General features: G+C 32.9%; 4 protein-coding genes across 5 annotated transcripts; 2 read left to right on the top strand and 2 right to left on the bottom strand.

Moving 5' to 3' along the window:
- The first annotated feature begins 125 nt into the window (after nucleotides 1-125).
- LOC126870918 (ATP synthase mitochondrial F1 complex assembly factor 2) lies at nucleotides 126-2,216 on the top strand. The gene is made up of 7 exons (XM_050629111.1): nucleotides 126-423; nucleotides 567-760; nucleotides 848-958; nucleotides 1,027-1,207; nucleotides 1,274-1,389; nucleotides 1,472-1,756; nucleotides 1,978-2,216. Exons 1-6 carry the CDS (start codon nucleotides 366-368, stop codon nucleotides 1,616-1,618), a joined length of 807 nt encoding a protein of 268 aa, XP_050485068.1. The 5' UTR covers nucleotides 126-365; the 3' UTR covers nucleotides 1,619-1,756; nucleotides 1,978-2,216.
- LOC126870928 (protein eyes shut) lies at nucleotides 2,161-7,351 on the bottom strand. The gene is made up of 14 exons (XM_050629124.1): nucleotides 7,239-7,351; nucleotides 6,446-6,598; nucleotides 6,141-6,289; nucleotides 5,819-5,929; nucleotides 5,642-5,749; nucleotides 5,440-5,553; nucleotides 4,465-5,329; nucleotides 3,919-4,378; nucleotides 3,513-3,835; nucleotides 3,228-3,438; nucleotides 3,001-3,152; nucleotides 2,786-2,922; nucleotides 2,469-2,714; nucleotides 2,161-2,396 (listed from the first exon to the last, which is right to left on the bottom strand). Exons 1-14 carry the CDS (start codon nucleotides 7,349-7,351, stop codon nucleotides 2,176-2,178), a joined length of 3,363 nt encoding a protein of 1,120 aa, XP_050485081.1. The 3' UTR covers nucleotides 2,161-2,175.
- A 360-nt stretch (nucleotides 7,352-7,711) lies between these two features.
- Nucleotides 7,712-10,846, top strand: LOC126870911 (SET domain-containing protein SmydA-8-like). 2 transcript variants are annotated; one of them, XM_050629102.1, is made up of 7 exons: nucleotides 7,712-8,296; nucleotides 8,717-9,085; nucleotides 9,180-9,314; nucleotides 9,669-9,855; nucleotides 9,937-10,032; nucleotides 10,137-10,213; nucleotides 10,304-10,846. In XM_050629102.1, exons 1-7 carry the CDS (start codon nucleotides 7,712-7,714, stop codon nucleotides 10,418-10,420), a joined length of 1,566 nt encoding a protein of 521 aa, XP_050485059.1. In that variant the 3' UTR covers nucleotides 10,421-10,846. The 2 variants fall into 2 exon arrangements, with proteins under 2 accessions (XP_050485059.1, XP_050485060.1); XM_050629103.1 differs by lacking the exon at nucleotides 9,937-10,032.
- Nucleotides 10,654-16,321, bottom strand: LOC126870895 (zinc finger CCCH domain-containing protein 13-like). Its single transcript, XM_050629053.1, has 10 exons — nucleotides 15,632-16,321; nucleotides 15,381-15,456; nucleotides 14,876-15,276; nucleotides 12,604-14,664; nucleotides 12,222-12,530; nucleotides 11,819-12,152; nucleotides 11,567-11,733; nucleotides 11,199-11,479; nucleotides 11,006-11,123; nucleotides 10,654-10,931 (listed from the first exon to the last, which is right to left on the bottom strand). The coding sequence occupies exons 1-10, from the start codon at nucleotides 15,811-15,813 to the stop codon at nucleotides 10,823-10,825; spliced, it is 4,038 nt and encodes a 1,345-aa protein (XP_050485010.1). The 5' UTR covers nucleotides 15,814-16,321; the 3' UTR covers nucleotides 10,654-10,822.
- Between the last annotated feature and the right edge of the window lie 111 nt (nucleotides 16,322-16,432).

Raw genomic sequence — 16,432 nt, 5'->3', positions numbered from 1 at the left:
GATAATTAAGCAAGATTAGTATAAAATAGTTTACTTTCTTAAGTACATTTCTGTTGTATTTTATTTTTATCATTGTAATTAATATTAAAAAATCATTAAAAATGCTTTGAATGTACATACATTTATGTGATTTAATTAATTAATATATATATTTATGTGATTTAAAGACCGATTAATAGTAGAACGATTCAGATTAGATTCGATTATAAAATATCGATAACTAACGATATCAAATAGCAGAATTGCACTATAGTTGCGTGTTGCATTACGAGTTACGAATTGTTTGTCAAATCAAGCGTATTTACTTATATGTTAAAAGGATGAAGTAATATTTATGACAGACAGATTTTTAATATTTAGTAAAAATGTATTATTTTAGACATAAAAAATTGGTTATGACCTTCAATATAGTAAGAAATATGGGTAAAGATACATCTTTCTAAATTATAAAGCCTTCTGCATTTTTTAACCTATTTTGACATATCGGTATCATAAGCTCCTAAACATGAAAGGGAGAATAATTTTATGAATGAAATTAAATAATGTGCTTTTATAAAATATTTTAGCCACTCTTAGAAGATTTTATCGAAAAACAAATATATTATTGTGTGATGGAAAATTTGAAATTACACTTGATCAAAGGAAGCTCAAAACACCACAAGGAAAGATATTACAAGTGGAAAGCAAACCTTTAGCTTTAGCTATAGCAACAGAATGGGATATGCAGAAAAACATTATTGATAGAAGTAGTATGCATCTAGTAAGTTTATCTTCAAAATTATAAGTATAAGTATAGTACATAATTTAGTAAACAAGATCTAATATATTTATACATTCGATTTTACAGACAGCCCTGTGTAATACTGTAATAGATAATCCTAACAATCATACAAAGCAAGATATGGCAAATTACATTGTGAATTGTTTGGAAATGGATACAGTACTATTTCACTCATACGTAAATGTTATATTGTGTAATGTTGTTTATATGATGTAAGACATTTATTAAACAGAGAATAATTATAGGAAAATGAAGAATTATACAAAATACAAACTGAAAATTGGGATCCACTAGTACAATGGTTTTGTGACAAATATGGGGTGAATTTGGTTAAAACTCAGAGTATAGAAGCTCCTACTGTATCTTCAGAAACTAAAACAATATTGACAAGACACTTAATGTCCTACAATTATAGTGCAGTTTATGGTAAATGATTTTCTTATTAATATATACAAATATGCAATCAATGTTACCAAACTATTATATTTGTAGGTTTTATGTATGGAGTCGATGCTCTCAAATCTGTAATCCTTACTCTAGCTGCAGCAGAAAGAGTAATTAGTATAGAGGAAGCAGTAAGGCAATCACGCTTGGAGGAAAATTATCAAGTGTGTATAACAATTTGTATACTAAAAAGTTTACAGCCAACATATGTTTCTCTGCTGAATGCTACTTTACTTTTTATTGTAGATTTCTCATTGGGGTTCTGTAGAATGGTTCCATGATCAAAATAAATATGACTTACAAGCTCGTTTAGCTGCAGCTATCTTATTTGTGCATTTGAACTCTTATTCTGTGTCATGTCAACCAAAAATAGATAACAAGAATGTTGATTAATTTATAAAAATTAATTGAATAAATTTTGTACAAAACTCGTACATATGGCGTATTGGAATGAAATGAAACAGTAACAATATTTTTACTAGTTTGAAGTACGACAAGAAGATGGGTCAACAGAAGATAATGCCTCTACTGGTATGGAACAGTCAGATCCCATCCATTCTTTTGTACAAATACAACTGAAATAATTAATTGATATTTTATGTAGATATTAATTATGTAGATATTTTATGTAGATATTTTATGTAGATATTACCTGTATGTAGCTCCATGATTTAAACATACTGCACCATTTTTGCATAAATGACGAATGCATTCATTTCTATGACATTCACCAACACCACGACCTGTTGCAGGACTTGAATTGGTTATTGGATAAATAGCAGTTTCTGTGCGTAATTCAATGTCAAATATACAACCAGAAAATCCAGTATGAAGGGGCAAATCGTGAGGTAAAGACTCAAAATTTTTTGATTTGTGTCCACCTGAACAGGAATAATTTTTACAAATAATGTTGCATCTATCTTCTAATATAAACTTTTTAAACAAAATTATCAAATAATAAAAAGCGAACCGATATAAAGTATTGGTGATACATCGAGTCGTGTCATGGTTCCAACCACTCGCCCAGTTATATTGCCTATACCATCCACTGCAAGCCATGCATCCCTACCCTTTCTTCCAATTCTAATCGTATATGCTATATGACTTTTACTTGCTGTTGCTGCCATTGTTGCAGCACTCAAGGGAACGTTTGTAAATATTCTACGAACGCCTAGAGAATATTTTCACGAAATTCAACTGGGCTAAAAAATCTGTAAATATCTAAGATATTAAGATGTATTACCTGCCCCTAAATCCCAGGTTAACATAATATAACCACGAACATATGTTATGGAAAGATGATCGGATAGATCTTGGCGTGATCCACTTTGTCCTAAATAAGCTATCAAAGATATTTGTTCGTAAGTACGCGGTATGACCTTCAATTTCAATTCCATTGCATCTTTTATAGAATTTGAAATGCCGTAAGCAATGTATGATGAGAATCCAGGTACAAGTACAGAAAATGATGGTCGCATTATAACAGTATCTAGAAGTGTAGGATAAAAAATAATTATATTTTATTTTCGAGATACATATGTATATTTATAACAATATTACCTTCTTCGCATAAGAGCCCATGAGTTCCAAGTGGGCAAACGCAAACGAAACCCGTACCCGGTGAACTAATACAAGTTGCACCCAAAGCACAAGGATTTTCATCGCACGTTGAACGTTCACAAAATGGGCCTGTATATCTATTCAATTAAATAATATCCTATTTGACGATATTTTTTAATACCAAATTTTGTTGAATAAATTGCAAATTATCTTACCCAGCTATGCATCTACAACGTATTGCACCATTTATTTCTTCGCACGCACCGAAATTTTGACATGGATTTGATAAGCACAGAAACGATGTGCAATCTTCAATTTGAAACGTTTCTGTGGAATCACGGATGAAATGACGTGGTATATCGTTTATCTATATCAATAAAACATGCTTTTTAATTTTCCGAATGCTTTCAAATATACATATACATATGTAAGAAAGACGAACTTTCAATGAGTTCATACAGCCAGTAAATCCCATAGAGACATGAGCGAAATAGTGAGAAAATACCAATGGTATACCACCTAAATGTAAATTGGCATGTCGTGGAAGACTTCCACGTAATGGTAAAGTTTGTTCTCCACTGACTGCCGTTGTTCCATTTACTAGCAAACGAGCCGAACATTTGTTAGTTTCATTTTTCATGAAATATTGAAACCTGCATATATGAAGTAAGCGAATACAATGCATGGATATGATAAGCAATATATTATCGTCTTTGTATTATTTTACCTCGTATCAATATCCGCTTCATACCCGTTATCGATAGGCGAATCTATTTCACCTAATAACATAGTTTCAAGTCCGCAGGAGAATTGAAACTTTAAAGAACCATATTCCAAATATACCAACGCGTATTTTTCATCGTCGAAATAAACATGTAATATAATGCCATCCTTATAACGTGTTCGAAGCCTGACAAAAATTTTTAACGTTGCGTTATTGTCGTTTGAAATTTCTACATCAACGTGTTGTCTCGCGTAAGATTTTCCATTAAACGCCGCCCGTATTATACTTGGTCCAGGTTTACAATCTTCACGACGTGAACAGTTACACTAGAAAAAGATAATGTCTCTATTGTAAACATCGTAACAAAAAATGTATTTCTAAGTAAGAAAGAAAAAAATGTAATACTCGCATCGCTATCATTGCGCGTAGGTGATATTGTGGAACTTGAACACAAAATTCCATGGCATTCAGGAATTATGGTACTTTTTGAAGTTGTTGGTGATTCAGTTTTAGTTGAAAATTGTTCATGGTCGCTATCGGTAGTATTCTCATCGTATATCGGTTTTACAGAGCTACTAGTTGTTACAGATGAAGAGATATTGTTAGCGAAGGCGGACGTAGAACTTTCCACTTCTGTACTTGAAGATTTTGTTAATTCTGTAGAGGTCCACTTATCCGTAAATGTCTGAGGTATAGTTCTTGGCACTTCTATTATTGGCGTACTCGAGTCAGAGCTTTTATTTTGCCAAAACTCTGTAAAATTGGAGGAGGATGCAACGGTAGGGAATGAACCATTATTTCTTTCACTTTCTGTCGTCGTAGATTCCTCTGTCGTTCTTCCAACAGATGCAGTTACATCTGGATAATTCCTAATTGACATAAAATAGAATAGATCGTTCATTTTAGCATACTATTATTTTTATACAATTACTCGTGATTTATGGATTATTGTTACCCTGTACTTGGAACATATCTCGTCGTGCTACTAGTTTCAGGAGTCGTATTGCCAGTGGACGTGAACAACCTGTCACCGTTCTCTTGATAAATAATTTCAGTCGTAGTCGTTTCATTGTGAATCGATTTCTGTGTCAAATATTCCGTCTCAACTTTTATCGGCGACGTTACCGAATAGACTTCACTTGAAACACTGGGAAATGTTCGAGGTTCTAACGAGACTGTTTCAGTTTGAGATATCTCCTTACTTGTAACAGAATACACAGCCGAGACATCGGTAACAAACGGAGTACTTTCTGTGGTACTACCACCAATGTTGCTACTAATGGTGGTACCGCTACTGCTACTAAGAAAGTTGAAACTGTTATCAGTCGAAGAACTGTTATCAGTTGTTTCTATAAAAGGGTACCATATTGTGTAGAGACGACTAGTGCTTTTAAGAGAAGTCGAAGACTGTACTGTCGTGGAAGCAGTAATTGACGATGATGTCTCGATTTCTGGCAGTGTCGATGATTTTGGTGTAAAAGAAGTAAGAGTAATACTCCTTTGATCGTTATCAGTCTCGAGTGTTTCTTCGATAGTAGAGAAAGTCGATGGAAGATCGTAGACATTGCAAAATGGTCCACTGTAGAACGTTGGGCAAGCACAAGTGAAGCTATTGATACCGTCGATACAAGTGCCTCCGTTCTCACAATTTGCAAATTTCGACTCACAGTCGTCGTATTTTAATTCGCATAACGCACCATGATAATCTGGTACACAGTAACAGACTGGTCGCTCGTCTTCAAATAAGCATACTGCATCATTTTCGCAAGGATTCTCTTCGCACGGTACGATGGCTTTATCGCAATCTTTACCAGTATATCCTTGTGAAGAAGGTTTAATATTAACATTTTACAATACGACAAAGTTAACTCTTTATAAATTATGAATTCAGTTTCTACATCATCACTGATAATAAATAATTACAACTTACCAAATAAACAAGCACAAGTGTACGAAGCAGGAATGTTAATGCAAAGACCACCGTTCTTACACGGTGATGTGATGCATTCATCAATATCTTCGTCGCACAATCGACCTGTCCAACCTTCGCAATAAAAAGAATTAATCTTCGGTATATTTAAATACTCGAATTAAAATGTAAATTGCCTAGATTATTCAATAAAATATTACACCTTCCGAACAGCGACAAAAAAAAGAGAATCCAGGTCCTTCCACGCATTCACCTCCATTTTTACATATTGTATCGTTGCAAACCGAAGCATCGATTTCGCAATAGTCTCCTTAAAAAGAAACAAATTGTAAGATCGAATAGAACAACTTTCGGCGTACCAATTTTTGCGCTTCTATACCTGAATATCCATCAGGACATTGACAGGTAATACCATCGTAATCTAGGCAAGTCCCGTTATTCAGGCATGGTTGATTCGAACATTCGCTATATCTTTGTTCACAATTTATACCTAAAAATGCACACCGTAATATAATGTACAATAGTAAAATATTTGATTATCTGTGTGATCATACGAACATAAAAAATTGATTTCAATTTTACAATTTTTCTGTAAGGAAATCGAAGCACGAACATCATTTAATTTCACCCTCTGTGCTAACACGTCAACGCGTCGTTTTCGAAACATGCCATGAAAAGTAAACGAAGGAATCATGAATTACCTACAAACCCTTCAGTACAGGTGCAATTATAAGCTGCAACAGCATCGTTGCATGTCCCTCCGTTGAGGCAAGGATTCGACCAACAATCATTCCAATTGATCTCGCAATTGATTCCAGTGTAACCGTCGATACAGTAGCAAGAATAAGTGCTGTATTATATGCACGGGACGAATGACTAATATATTAATTTTAAAAACTTATACAGAGTCGCCTTTTATTTATAATCTTTTTTTTTTGTTTTTTTGTTTTTTAAATTAAATATAAAGAGTGAGAAGTATTTATTTTATTTTGAATTATTTATGTACCTGTTCGCGTCTTCTAAACAAATTCCGTACATGCAGGGATCACCACTGCAATTTATACCTCGTGAAAAACCAATCGTTAAGAGAAAAAATGTTGCCAGAAGAAGAATCTTCTCTTTCGTAAACCTTTCAGTAAGCACCCTTCTATAATGCATTCTGAATAAAAATAGCGTAACTTTCACATAGATGTTTGCTATAGGTCATTCCAAACTTTTTATGTGATACGAAAACCCGTAAAAGATTTAGATTTATGAAATTATATGTATACAATTATTTTAATATAGATGGCAAAATCAATTAATTTCTTGTATCTCAATGCTTTAATTAATTTATCAAAAGGATCAAAGAAACGTGAATCGCAAATGATGCGCCACTTCCATCGGTTTACACTTTCTCAATGATATAACTATCCGAATGCGATATAGATATGCTTTATACTTTAACTAGTATTTGTAGCAGGTAGTTGACCACTTGGTAGTCTTAGCAACGCTTAGGACTATACAAACGATAATACCTATCGGATACGCTTGCGTGAAAATTTGATTCATCAATAATAATTTTTATTCAATTTTGAAACATGTAATAACTAATTTATCTAATGATTGATCGAAAAAATCTCAGTTCATTAACGAAAGGTTAATTTTATTTCTATTTCATTATACTCATATTTATATGAAATATATGGCAAACGAAAATATTATTACTTTACATCGTGACTTTTATTTCTTCCTTTCTGATTGACGATTAAACATGACACGTACGAAGTAATGGATATCGAAATACGAGCGTTACTTACAAAATTTCAACTCTATTTTGGACCGAAACTGGATACACTGGCGAGAAATGCGATAGCACTACATGCTTGCATAATAATAATACAACCAACCATGTGAAACGCCGATCTTTCATATATACATAAGCGAGTATGTTCTACAGTAACTTTTCCTTTTAGACGTAGGGAAAAATCAGAAGCTGTCTGGCGATCGAGGGGTTTAATCGAATCTCGAATTTCTGGAAATTAAATTCTGCAAATGAAATTATAATTTCGGCTCGTCGAACAACGTTCTAACCTACCGTAATGAATATCCTAGGTGTACTTCAAAAGTTCCGAGAAGATAAACAAGAAAAAATTAAATCGAAAAATGTTGTGGATATATATTTCCAATCCTTCCGCAACTTTTTGCCCAGCCTGTATGAATGCATTACATAATGAACGTATTCTTGAACGTATATATACTCTGAAGTATATGTGAAGTATATGTGAAGTATATGAAGTACTGGTTACAGTACCACCACCCTCTGGGATCAGTCGTCAGAATCTTTCAAGCGAGTCACTCTAGAGTATCATTATTTAACATGAGTTTTCAGGATATTATAGAACCAGAGAAAGTAGAGGAGGTGTTATTGTCTCATTTAAAGGAAAATAAGATCTTCCTGAAAGGACCAAAACCGTGGACTATTCGTTCTTCACTATTGGGTGGTCGTGGCGTGTTCGCCACCCGAGACATCAAACAAAATGAATTAATATTCATTGATTCGCCTCTATTAGTCGGACCTAAATACATAGGCAAATATTTTGAAATGTGCGTATCATGTTACAAGAACGAATGCGCATTATTTCCGTGCGATAGAGGTTGTGGCTTGCCAGTTTGCTCGACTCAATGTGAAAATTCGCCAAAGCATGTGAATTATGAATGTGAATATCTTAAATCATTGGTACCGACTTGCGGCACCGATTGGTCCCCAAACTTATTACTGGCTGTGGTACCCATCCGTGCGCTCTTTCTAACGGAACAACAGCGTAAATGCTTGGCAACGCTTCAGTCTGATAAAAATCTGACTTGTTATCCCGAGGTACGATTTCGTTATATTATTAGCTTTTTGAAGATTTCTCTAATGATGAGAAAGATACTTTTTTAAAGAAATTTTCTTGCGTAGGTGGGATGTATAAATATGTCTGTTTCAGTGCTTAAAGAATAAGCAATGAGCTTATGACTAAATTTAAGTACTACTAAACTTCATTATATACTTATATTTCTATAATAATAAATATTATCAGATTTAATGAAGAGTATTAGGGAAATAAAGTATGAAAAATTGCGTATCGTATTTTAAATCTTAATACGCATAAAACAGTTTCTAAAAATATTAATGTTACTAACATGATAATTATTATTGGTATTAATATTTGCTTAGTGATCAAAATTACGTAAAATATTTATGATATTTTTCATTTTTATCTCCTGTTATTATAAAAATAATTTCTGTGAAAAGATCGAACAATTGAAAAAGAATGTGACCAATTCTCCAAGCGAGGAAGATATGGAATTGATGAAGCATGTGTGCAGAATACTTAATACGAATTCGTTTGAAACAATTATGGTCCACGACAAGGAGCATTCTGTGAGTTTACGAGGACTTTATTCTATCGCCTCGTTCCAAAATCACTGTTGCGTACCGAATACAAGACATCATTTCGATGGAGAATTTCGGATGTATGTTAGCGCTGCCCTTCCGATTGCTGCTGGAGAGGAGATCACTAGCACTTATACGAGTTTATTTTGGGATACAACATTACGGCGGAAATTTTTAAGTATAACTAAGCACTTCTCCTGCATGTGCAAAAGATGCAGTGATCCTACGGCAAGTTTACATCTAATGATTACTTTTAAATGTATAAACATATGCATTAAAGATTAAAATATAAAAATGTATGATTTTAAACGGTACATATTAGGAATTTAAATCTAGGCTAGGTGCACTGTTATGCGCATCTGACAAATGTTCCGGAGAGTTATTACCCCTAGATCCTCTTAATATGACTACTCCTTGGATTTGTAATAAATGTGCCATAACCCTAAATCATCGGCAGGTATTTATATAAATTATTTAAAATTTAATAATTTCAAAAATATTCCATAGATATGGTCAATAACCATATTTATTTATTTCACTTGTTGTATGATTAATAATTTGTTCTAGTCTTCCTAGATAATTTTTTAATGTATTTTCGTCTTTACGAATTTTTCTAATTTCCAGATTAGAATTAAATAACGTTAACGTTTAATAACAAGTTTTGTATTTGTAATTTTTTCATTTAAGCGCATTGATTTAATTTTATTATTAACTATTAATTACTAACTTTAATTAATAACTAAAATGTTTTCGACCTCGGTAACTTTCTGTCAATTCTAGGTAAATACTTCATTTTTTTCCTTTTTACTAGATATGTTCGATTCGTTCGGGTATAGCGGGAATCATAAAGGAAGTTTTATGCAAAACACCACGTGAGATCTATAAGTTTTTGCAGAAGGAGCTTTCACTTTTGACTCCATGGAGTAATTACTGTATTGTAGATATGAAGTTTCGAATTGTTTCGTATTATGGCAGGAGTGATGGCGCCAAATGGGAAGGTGCGAATAATATACAAATATATTTTGTTAAAAATATATTACTTTATATATTATATGATATTTTTTCAAACATTATGTTAGATTTAAGTGATACTGAGCTGAATCTAAAAGCGAAATTCTGCAATGATTTACTTTCTGTACTGGATGATTTAAATTGTGGTGATTGTAGGAAAAGAGGTAAATTCATTTAAAACGAGGTCTAGAATTTTGCTATCTTTCTATTAATATTAATATTATATATAAAATATTAAATATATATGTATCTTGATTTAATATTTCAGGTCTTATTTTATATGAACTATATTGCACAAATCTTGAGAAAATAAAACGATTTAAACAACAACCAAATATTGAGGAAGTATGTCTAAATTTCGTTGTTATGCTTGTATTGTTCATTTATTGATGTTGTCTTGATATGTTTTATCTTTACATTGAATATCCTTTTTAGGTTGATGAAAATCAACGTATATTAGAAAAGGCAATCACTATACTACAAAACGATATTATTTCGGCTGTTACATTTGAACATGATAAAAACTATTTTAAACAACCAATTACTGTATAAAAGATATCGACGAATAGAACATAAAATATACTTATAACCGTGTAATAAAATAACTTACAGAACAATAAGAAAAACGTGTAATTCTTTTAAAATAAAATTGTATCGTTTAGAAAACTGTCATATTTTTTAAAAATAATGTTCAATTTTAGTAACTACAATTTCCATAAAGGAGACATAAAGATTGAATAATATACAAAAAGACATTTAGTTATGGAAAATTAAAGAACTAGATATTAAGAAAAACGTATCAATTTAATCTCTTTTTACATTGCACCCCAGATGGCTAAATTGACAGCAAGAAATAGCTAAATAGCTGTATCAGACTAGCAGGTAATAAAGTGATGCACTTGTACCCTATGCTATATCGTATATGGTATAATAGCAAAGTGCAATTTTGTTGTTTTATACTGCCTGTTGTAATAAACATTTTGCTTCTTCATATAAAGCTGTACAAGGTCTTAAAACTTCTAAATCGTAATCCACGTCCTCATCAATATTTACATTACCATTCCTATAACATAATAATATTATGCATTGTTATTCTGTTAAAGCTATGTCATTCTACTAAAAAAATAAAATATTTACCTGTACAGAAAATCATCCACTGTAGGTAGCATATCATTGTTTAAGTCATGTAGCAAACGATTTCGTGCAAGTGCTGTATGCATAAATGCAACATTATGGAAAAACAATTCTGAATGATCTGAAAATAATCATTTAGTTAAATAAATACGATTAAAGTAATTGTTACTAAATAAAAATTAATCGGATAACAAACCGTCTTTTCCATATTTTTTTGTCAGTTTCTTCATTACATCTTCGCCTGCGTATTTCGCAGAGACGCCAACTCTATGCAGAATTGCTTTGCACTGCCAGCGATTTTCTGAATTCTGATTGCATGATATAGATTTGCGAGGTTGTGTTTCTTTAACAAGACTTTCCCAGTCAACTCCTAAAGCATCGCCTAAACCTTTACCACTCGTTTTAATGTCCTCTTCTAATTCACCGTCAGAAATTTCTTCAAAGTCCATAGTTTCCATATTTTCGTCTTCCATATTTCTGTGAACAATTTTAGTTATTAACCCAGCGATTATTGTATATTACATATAGTAATAGTAAATGAACTTTAGAAATTAAAAATATTACCTAAAGGACATTGCATCGGTATTATCTTTCCCTTTTGTGTTAAAGACTGTTTCCTCTATAGTTTCTTTTGGAGATGAGAGGTCTGCTTCTTGAGTTGTTAACTGACCATCTCGTTGTATAGTATCAGGAGTTTTCTTTGTTACTCGTGTTTTATTTGCATCCATATCCTGTAGATGTTAATATTAAATAATAATGTAAGCTTACAAAGCAATAATCACCTAGCTTAGTTATACATAAATAAATGGAACATACTGTGATATCTTCCATATTTAATATGTCATCTGGATCATCACTAATATCACTGAGATCGCTTTCAGTATGAAGTGTCTGCAAAGACTCATCAATGCAAGTACGTTTTGATTCAGAGGTAATAGTTTCTTTCGTTTCGGATTTTTCTTTTGATACAGCCTTCTTTTGAAAAGTATCTGTAGATTTCTCTCGAGTTGTAGATAATTTACCTTCTGCAAGCTCCATTAATTTTTTATTAATAGGTTCTTCTTTCATACTACCATATAAAGATGCTTGTTTAGAACTATGAACTGTACATTCATCTCTAGTTTCAGAACTGTTATAAGTTCGTCTTTTACTAAAAAGGGAACAAATTAACTTGTTATAAAAGTAATTAAATAAACAAGAGTTACATCTCATGGCATACTTATGTGATGTGGATTCTGCTATTTCTAATTCCTTAGATCGATCGTTTCTATAATGGCCTCGAATATGCACTGATTGATTATCCCATTTTCGAGAATCACTTGATTTCCAATCTGACACAGAATTATCATATCGAGAATTCCAATCATCATCATGCACTTCTGACCGAGGAAGACTATCTCTGCTGTCCCATAATCCTCTTACTCGCCATTCTCTTTCTTCCCAATCAACAGGTCCATAAGCTCGTTCTCTGCCATGTTCTACATCACGATGATGACTATCCCAATCATCGTTAGGAACATTTTCGTCCCTAGTATAAACATACAAATTTAAATACTTTCGTTACTAGTCATAAGGATAAATAACTACAGCTATCAACATACCGTATGGAGGTGTTACTCCTTAACTTTTCTCCAGGATAAAGCGGATGCCTGTGATGATGATGATGATGTCGATGATCATCAAATGAAGTTCTATCAGTAGTTTGAACGACATATCTAGATTCCCGGGATCTTTCTTCACGAATTCCGCGTCTTTCATCAAACGGACTGTCATATCTCCTTCCGTCAACAGTTTTTCTTCTATCATCTTCATGAATATGGTGATCACGATAATCTAAATGTGAAGATGCTTCGTCCTGTTCGTCCCAATGTTCTGATAAACGCCCGTAGTTTCTATTATAGTTTCTGTCTATTTCAATTGTTCGTCGTGGACTAGTCTCGCGTCTTTCGATTAAACGATCAACTTTGGTTGGTGTAACGCGTGATTGATCGTGTTCAGATGTATGATTTCGATCATATCTTGTACTAAATCGTCTGTGTCTTTCGCGATCATAGTGCCCGATATCTATTCTGTCAATTAAATTATCTCGCGAACTTGACAACGTAGGCGGTGCGGATGAAGACGATGAAGATGCTATAGAAGACTGAACGGCTGGTAAAGAAGGAGCTTGTGGCAATGGTGGAGCATTGTGCACACCTTTATCGAGCAACGATGTTCTATCCAAAGATCTTTCTCGCGGAAAGCGATCAACACGATCCCTAGGTGAATTTACGCCAGCTTTACGAGCTGGTGTATCTTTATCTACAGTATTTCTATCGTATCTATTATCAATACGCTGAGATGTTCTATCCCTATCAGAAAGAGCTTTCGTTTCGGATCGTTCTCTTTCTCTATCGCTTCTACGTTCTCGAGTTCCATTTTTCTCAAAGGCATTATCCTTCACCACTATTCGTTCTTTATCCCGACTATAACGTGAACTTTTATCCGTTGTTAAACTTAACGACGTTGTAACTAAAGGTGGTACATCTCTATCTCTTGCTTTTATTGGTTCTTTTTCTCTGTCACGGTCTCGATCCCGATCGCGATCGCGATCCCTATCACGATCCCGATCTCTATCACGATCGCGATCTCTATCTCTATCTCTCTCTCGCTCACGATCACGTTCTCGATCTCTATCTCGATCACGATCTCTTTCCCGTGGTCGTTCACGACAACGTTCTTGTAGATCTTCTTTGTCTTTATCACGAGCATCTCGTTGATCTCGAGCAAGCCTCGAATGCCCACGTTCATCCCTCGTATGCTCTTTATCACGCCGTTCTCTGCTCTTTTGGCGGGTCTTTTCTCCTAAATAAGTTTTATCATCAAACTCTTTGCCAATCCTTCTATGGCTTTCTTCTTGATTCGATACTTGTCTAGTTTTATTATTTTGTTCATTTTTTCTTATGTCCTCCCTGTCTTTAGTTTTATCACTTTTATGTGATTCGCGATCTTTTTTTTCCGTATCTCGAGATCTGTTTGTAGAAAGCTGTCTATCTTGAGCTTTTGGCGGCGTGAGTTCTCTTTTGGATCTAGATGACTTTTCAGGTGTACGACTACGGCGAGTTTTCGTTGAAATCGTTTCTTTTGAATGTTGATGTTTCGATCTTTCGGATGTCGGAGGTGTTCTAGAACGTATATCTTTATCCTTACATTTCGTCTTTAATCTTTCGTTTGTTTTTATTTTTTCGTCTATTGCACGACTTTTTTCTTTGTCCTGTTCTTTGACTTTATCAAAAGGTTTATTCTTAGCATTATCTTTAGATAATTCATCTACATCTCTCACTTTCTTGTAATGTCTATCTTCTTTATCCATATCTCTAGCTTTTACTGCTTTGGGGGATTCACTTCTATTTCTCTCTCTAACTTTACTAGATGTTCCATGATGAGGCACAGATACAGAGGAACCTAATACTGCAGTTGTCGTTGATGTTACTGCTGTAGAAGCTTGTATTGCTGGTGACCTTGTACGAGGTGTGGAAGAATGTTTCTTTGATGTTGTAGATGAACTGTATTTCTTCGCAGATCTAGCACTAATCTCCTTTTTTGTGGAACTACTTTCAAACTTACGTTTTTTCTTCACTGATGGTTTTTCATTTTTTGTTCCAAGCCTTTTCAATTTTAATCTGTCAAGGTTATTAAATTATAATAGATATTAAAAGGTTGATATATTTAAATCAAATATATTAATTATTAACTTGTCATTTTGTAACGCTTATACTATAAATAATACATTTATAAGAAAATTGACTATTGATTTATAAAAAAAACATTATCTCAATCTAGTGTTTTATTTCAAAAACGAAAAAGCATGGTAACATATATATTATGACTTACTTCCTTCTTCTTTCTTTATCTTCATCATAGTCAGTAGATCCACTATGATGCCGTTTAGATTTAATCTTTTTAATTTTTTTACGTGAATCAGATGTTGAACTAGAAGATGAATCTTCACTGCTAGAACTACTACTACTGCTAGATGTACTTGAAGTATGAGAACTAGAAGAAGAAGTCATAGCCTTTTTTTTTTGTCTCACTTTATCTTTCCCATGAACCTCTTTATCTTTCTTCATTTGTAGCTCTAGTTCACGCTGTAACAACTGTCTACGTCTTTCTAAGACTTTTTCGTCCTCGTATTCCAAATCTGTTTGATTCCACTCTTCCAAATTTAAATCAGGGCTATGAGATGGCTTTTTTATGATCTTAGAAGTAAGCCTTTTAAACGGATCCTCAATAAGCTATATATTATAAACATATATGTAAATATCCATTTTCAAATAAGATAATTTTTCTAAATAAACTTTCTATACTAAAAGTATGATAATACAGATTATGCACTTACTCCTGCTGTACTTGCAATAGCATTATCCTTTTTGGCACGCTTGGACGGACTTATTAATGTGTGAGTATTTGCATATCTAGTTGCAATATCAAGAAAAGAAAATGGTGATCATCTTAAATAAAATGAGAGTGATAATTCTTACTGTATTATTTAAATAATAACTTTAACAATTTCACTGTTTATTACTATAAAAGATAGATGCATATTTAATTTACTATGCAAAAGTAAATCAACTTCAAAATTATACTTGCTTGCAATTCTTTCCATACGAACAGCTGCCGTTTAGTGCCCAGTTTCTACAATAATCCGACGAATTTTGGCCGGCAGTAACTGCTGGTTTGGTCCCCAACCTCTCAAATACACTTGGTCGACGAGAGTCTGTATTACATTTCGTAGGGTCAACCGTTATCTTCCTTATGTTTGATTTTGACATATTATCACCATAAAACAATTATGTTTTCACAATGGAAGCACATAACTGCAGCATGCAAATATTCATTTGCTATGGAATCACCATTAATCAATTAAACATTCACGAATACAGTAACGGTTTTCGAAGGATTGGTAAAGCATTTAAAAGCTAGGAAACATAAGCAGCTCTTTACGTTTTGTATAATAATTCTTTTTATGAACGGTAATATCTCAATATTTACATATATAATTCGTTTTTACATATTTTTAAAGGCTAACTCCAGATATACGTAATCTACTGCATACGACTGAAGTACCGAACTGTACAGAAAACAATAGTGCTAACTCAATGAAGTTGTGTATAAAATGTGGTTCAATATTGCCAACCGATAGCGATAAATATTATAAGTAGATTTAAATATTTTTAATCTATAATATTTTATTAAATATAAAAAAAAGAGAAATTAAGAAATTGCTATGTGTATATAAAATTATTTATATACATTTTAATAGTATTTCTCGCGTTATATATAATGCATTTATTAGCACAGTAGGAAAGATATATTATTAATTGAATACATTTATTGCTATAACAGAAATAAAATTTTTAGAACATATATAAACAGTTCAAATGTATTAAA

This window comes from Bombus huntii, chromosome 11 (assembly GCF_024542735.1).
Source record: "Bombus huntii isolate Logan2020A chromosome 11, iyBomHunt1.1, whole genome shotgun sequence".
Classification (NCBI taxonomy): Eukaryota; Metazoa; Arthropoda; class Insecta; order Hymenoptera; family Apidae; genus Bombus; species Bombus huntii.
The sequence above is the reverse complement of the archived record's forward strand: the minus strand, read 5'-3'. Positions and strand labels throughout refer to the sequence as shown.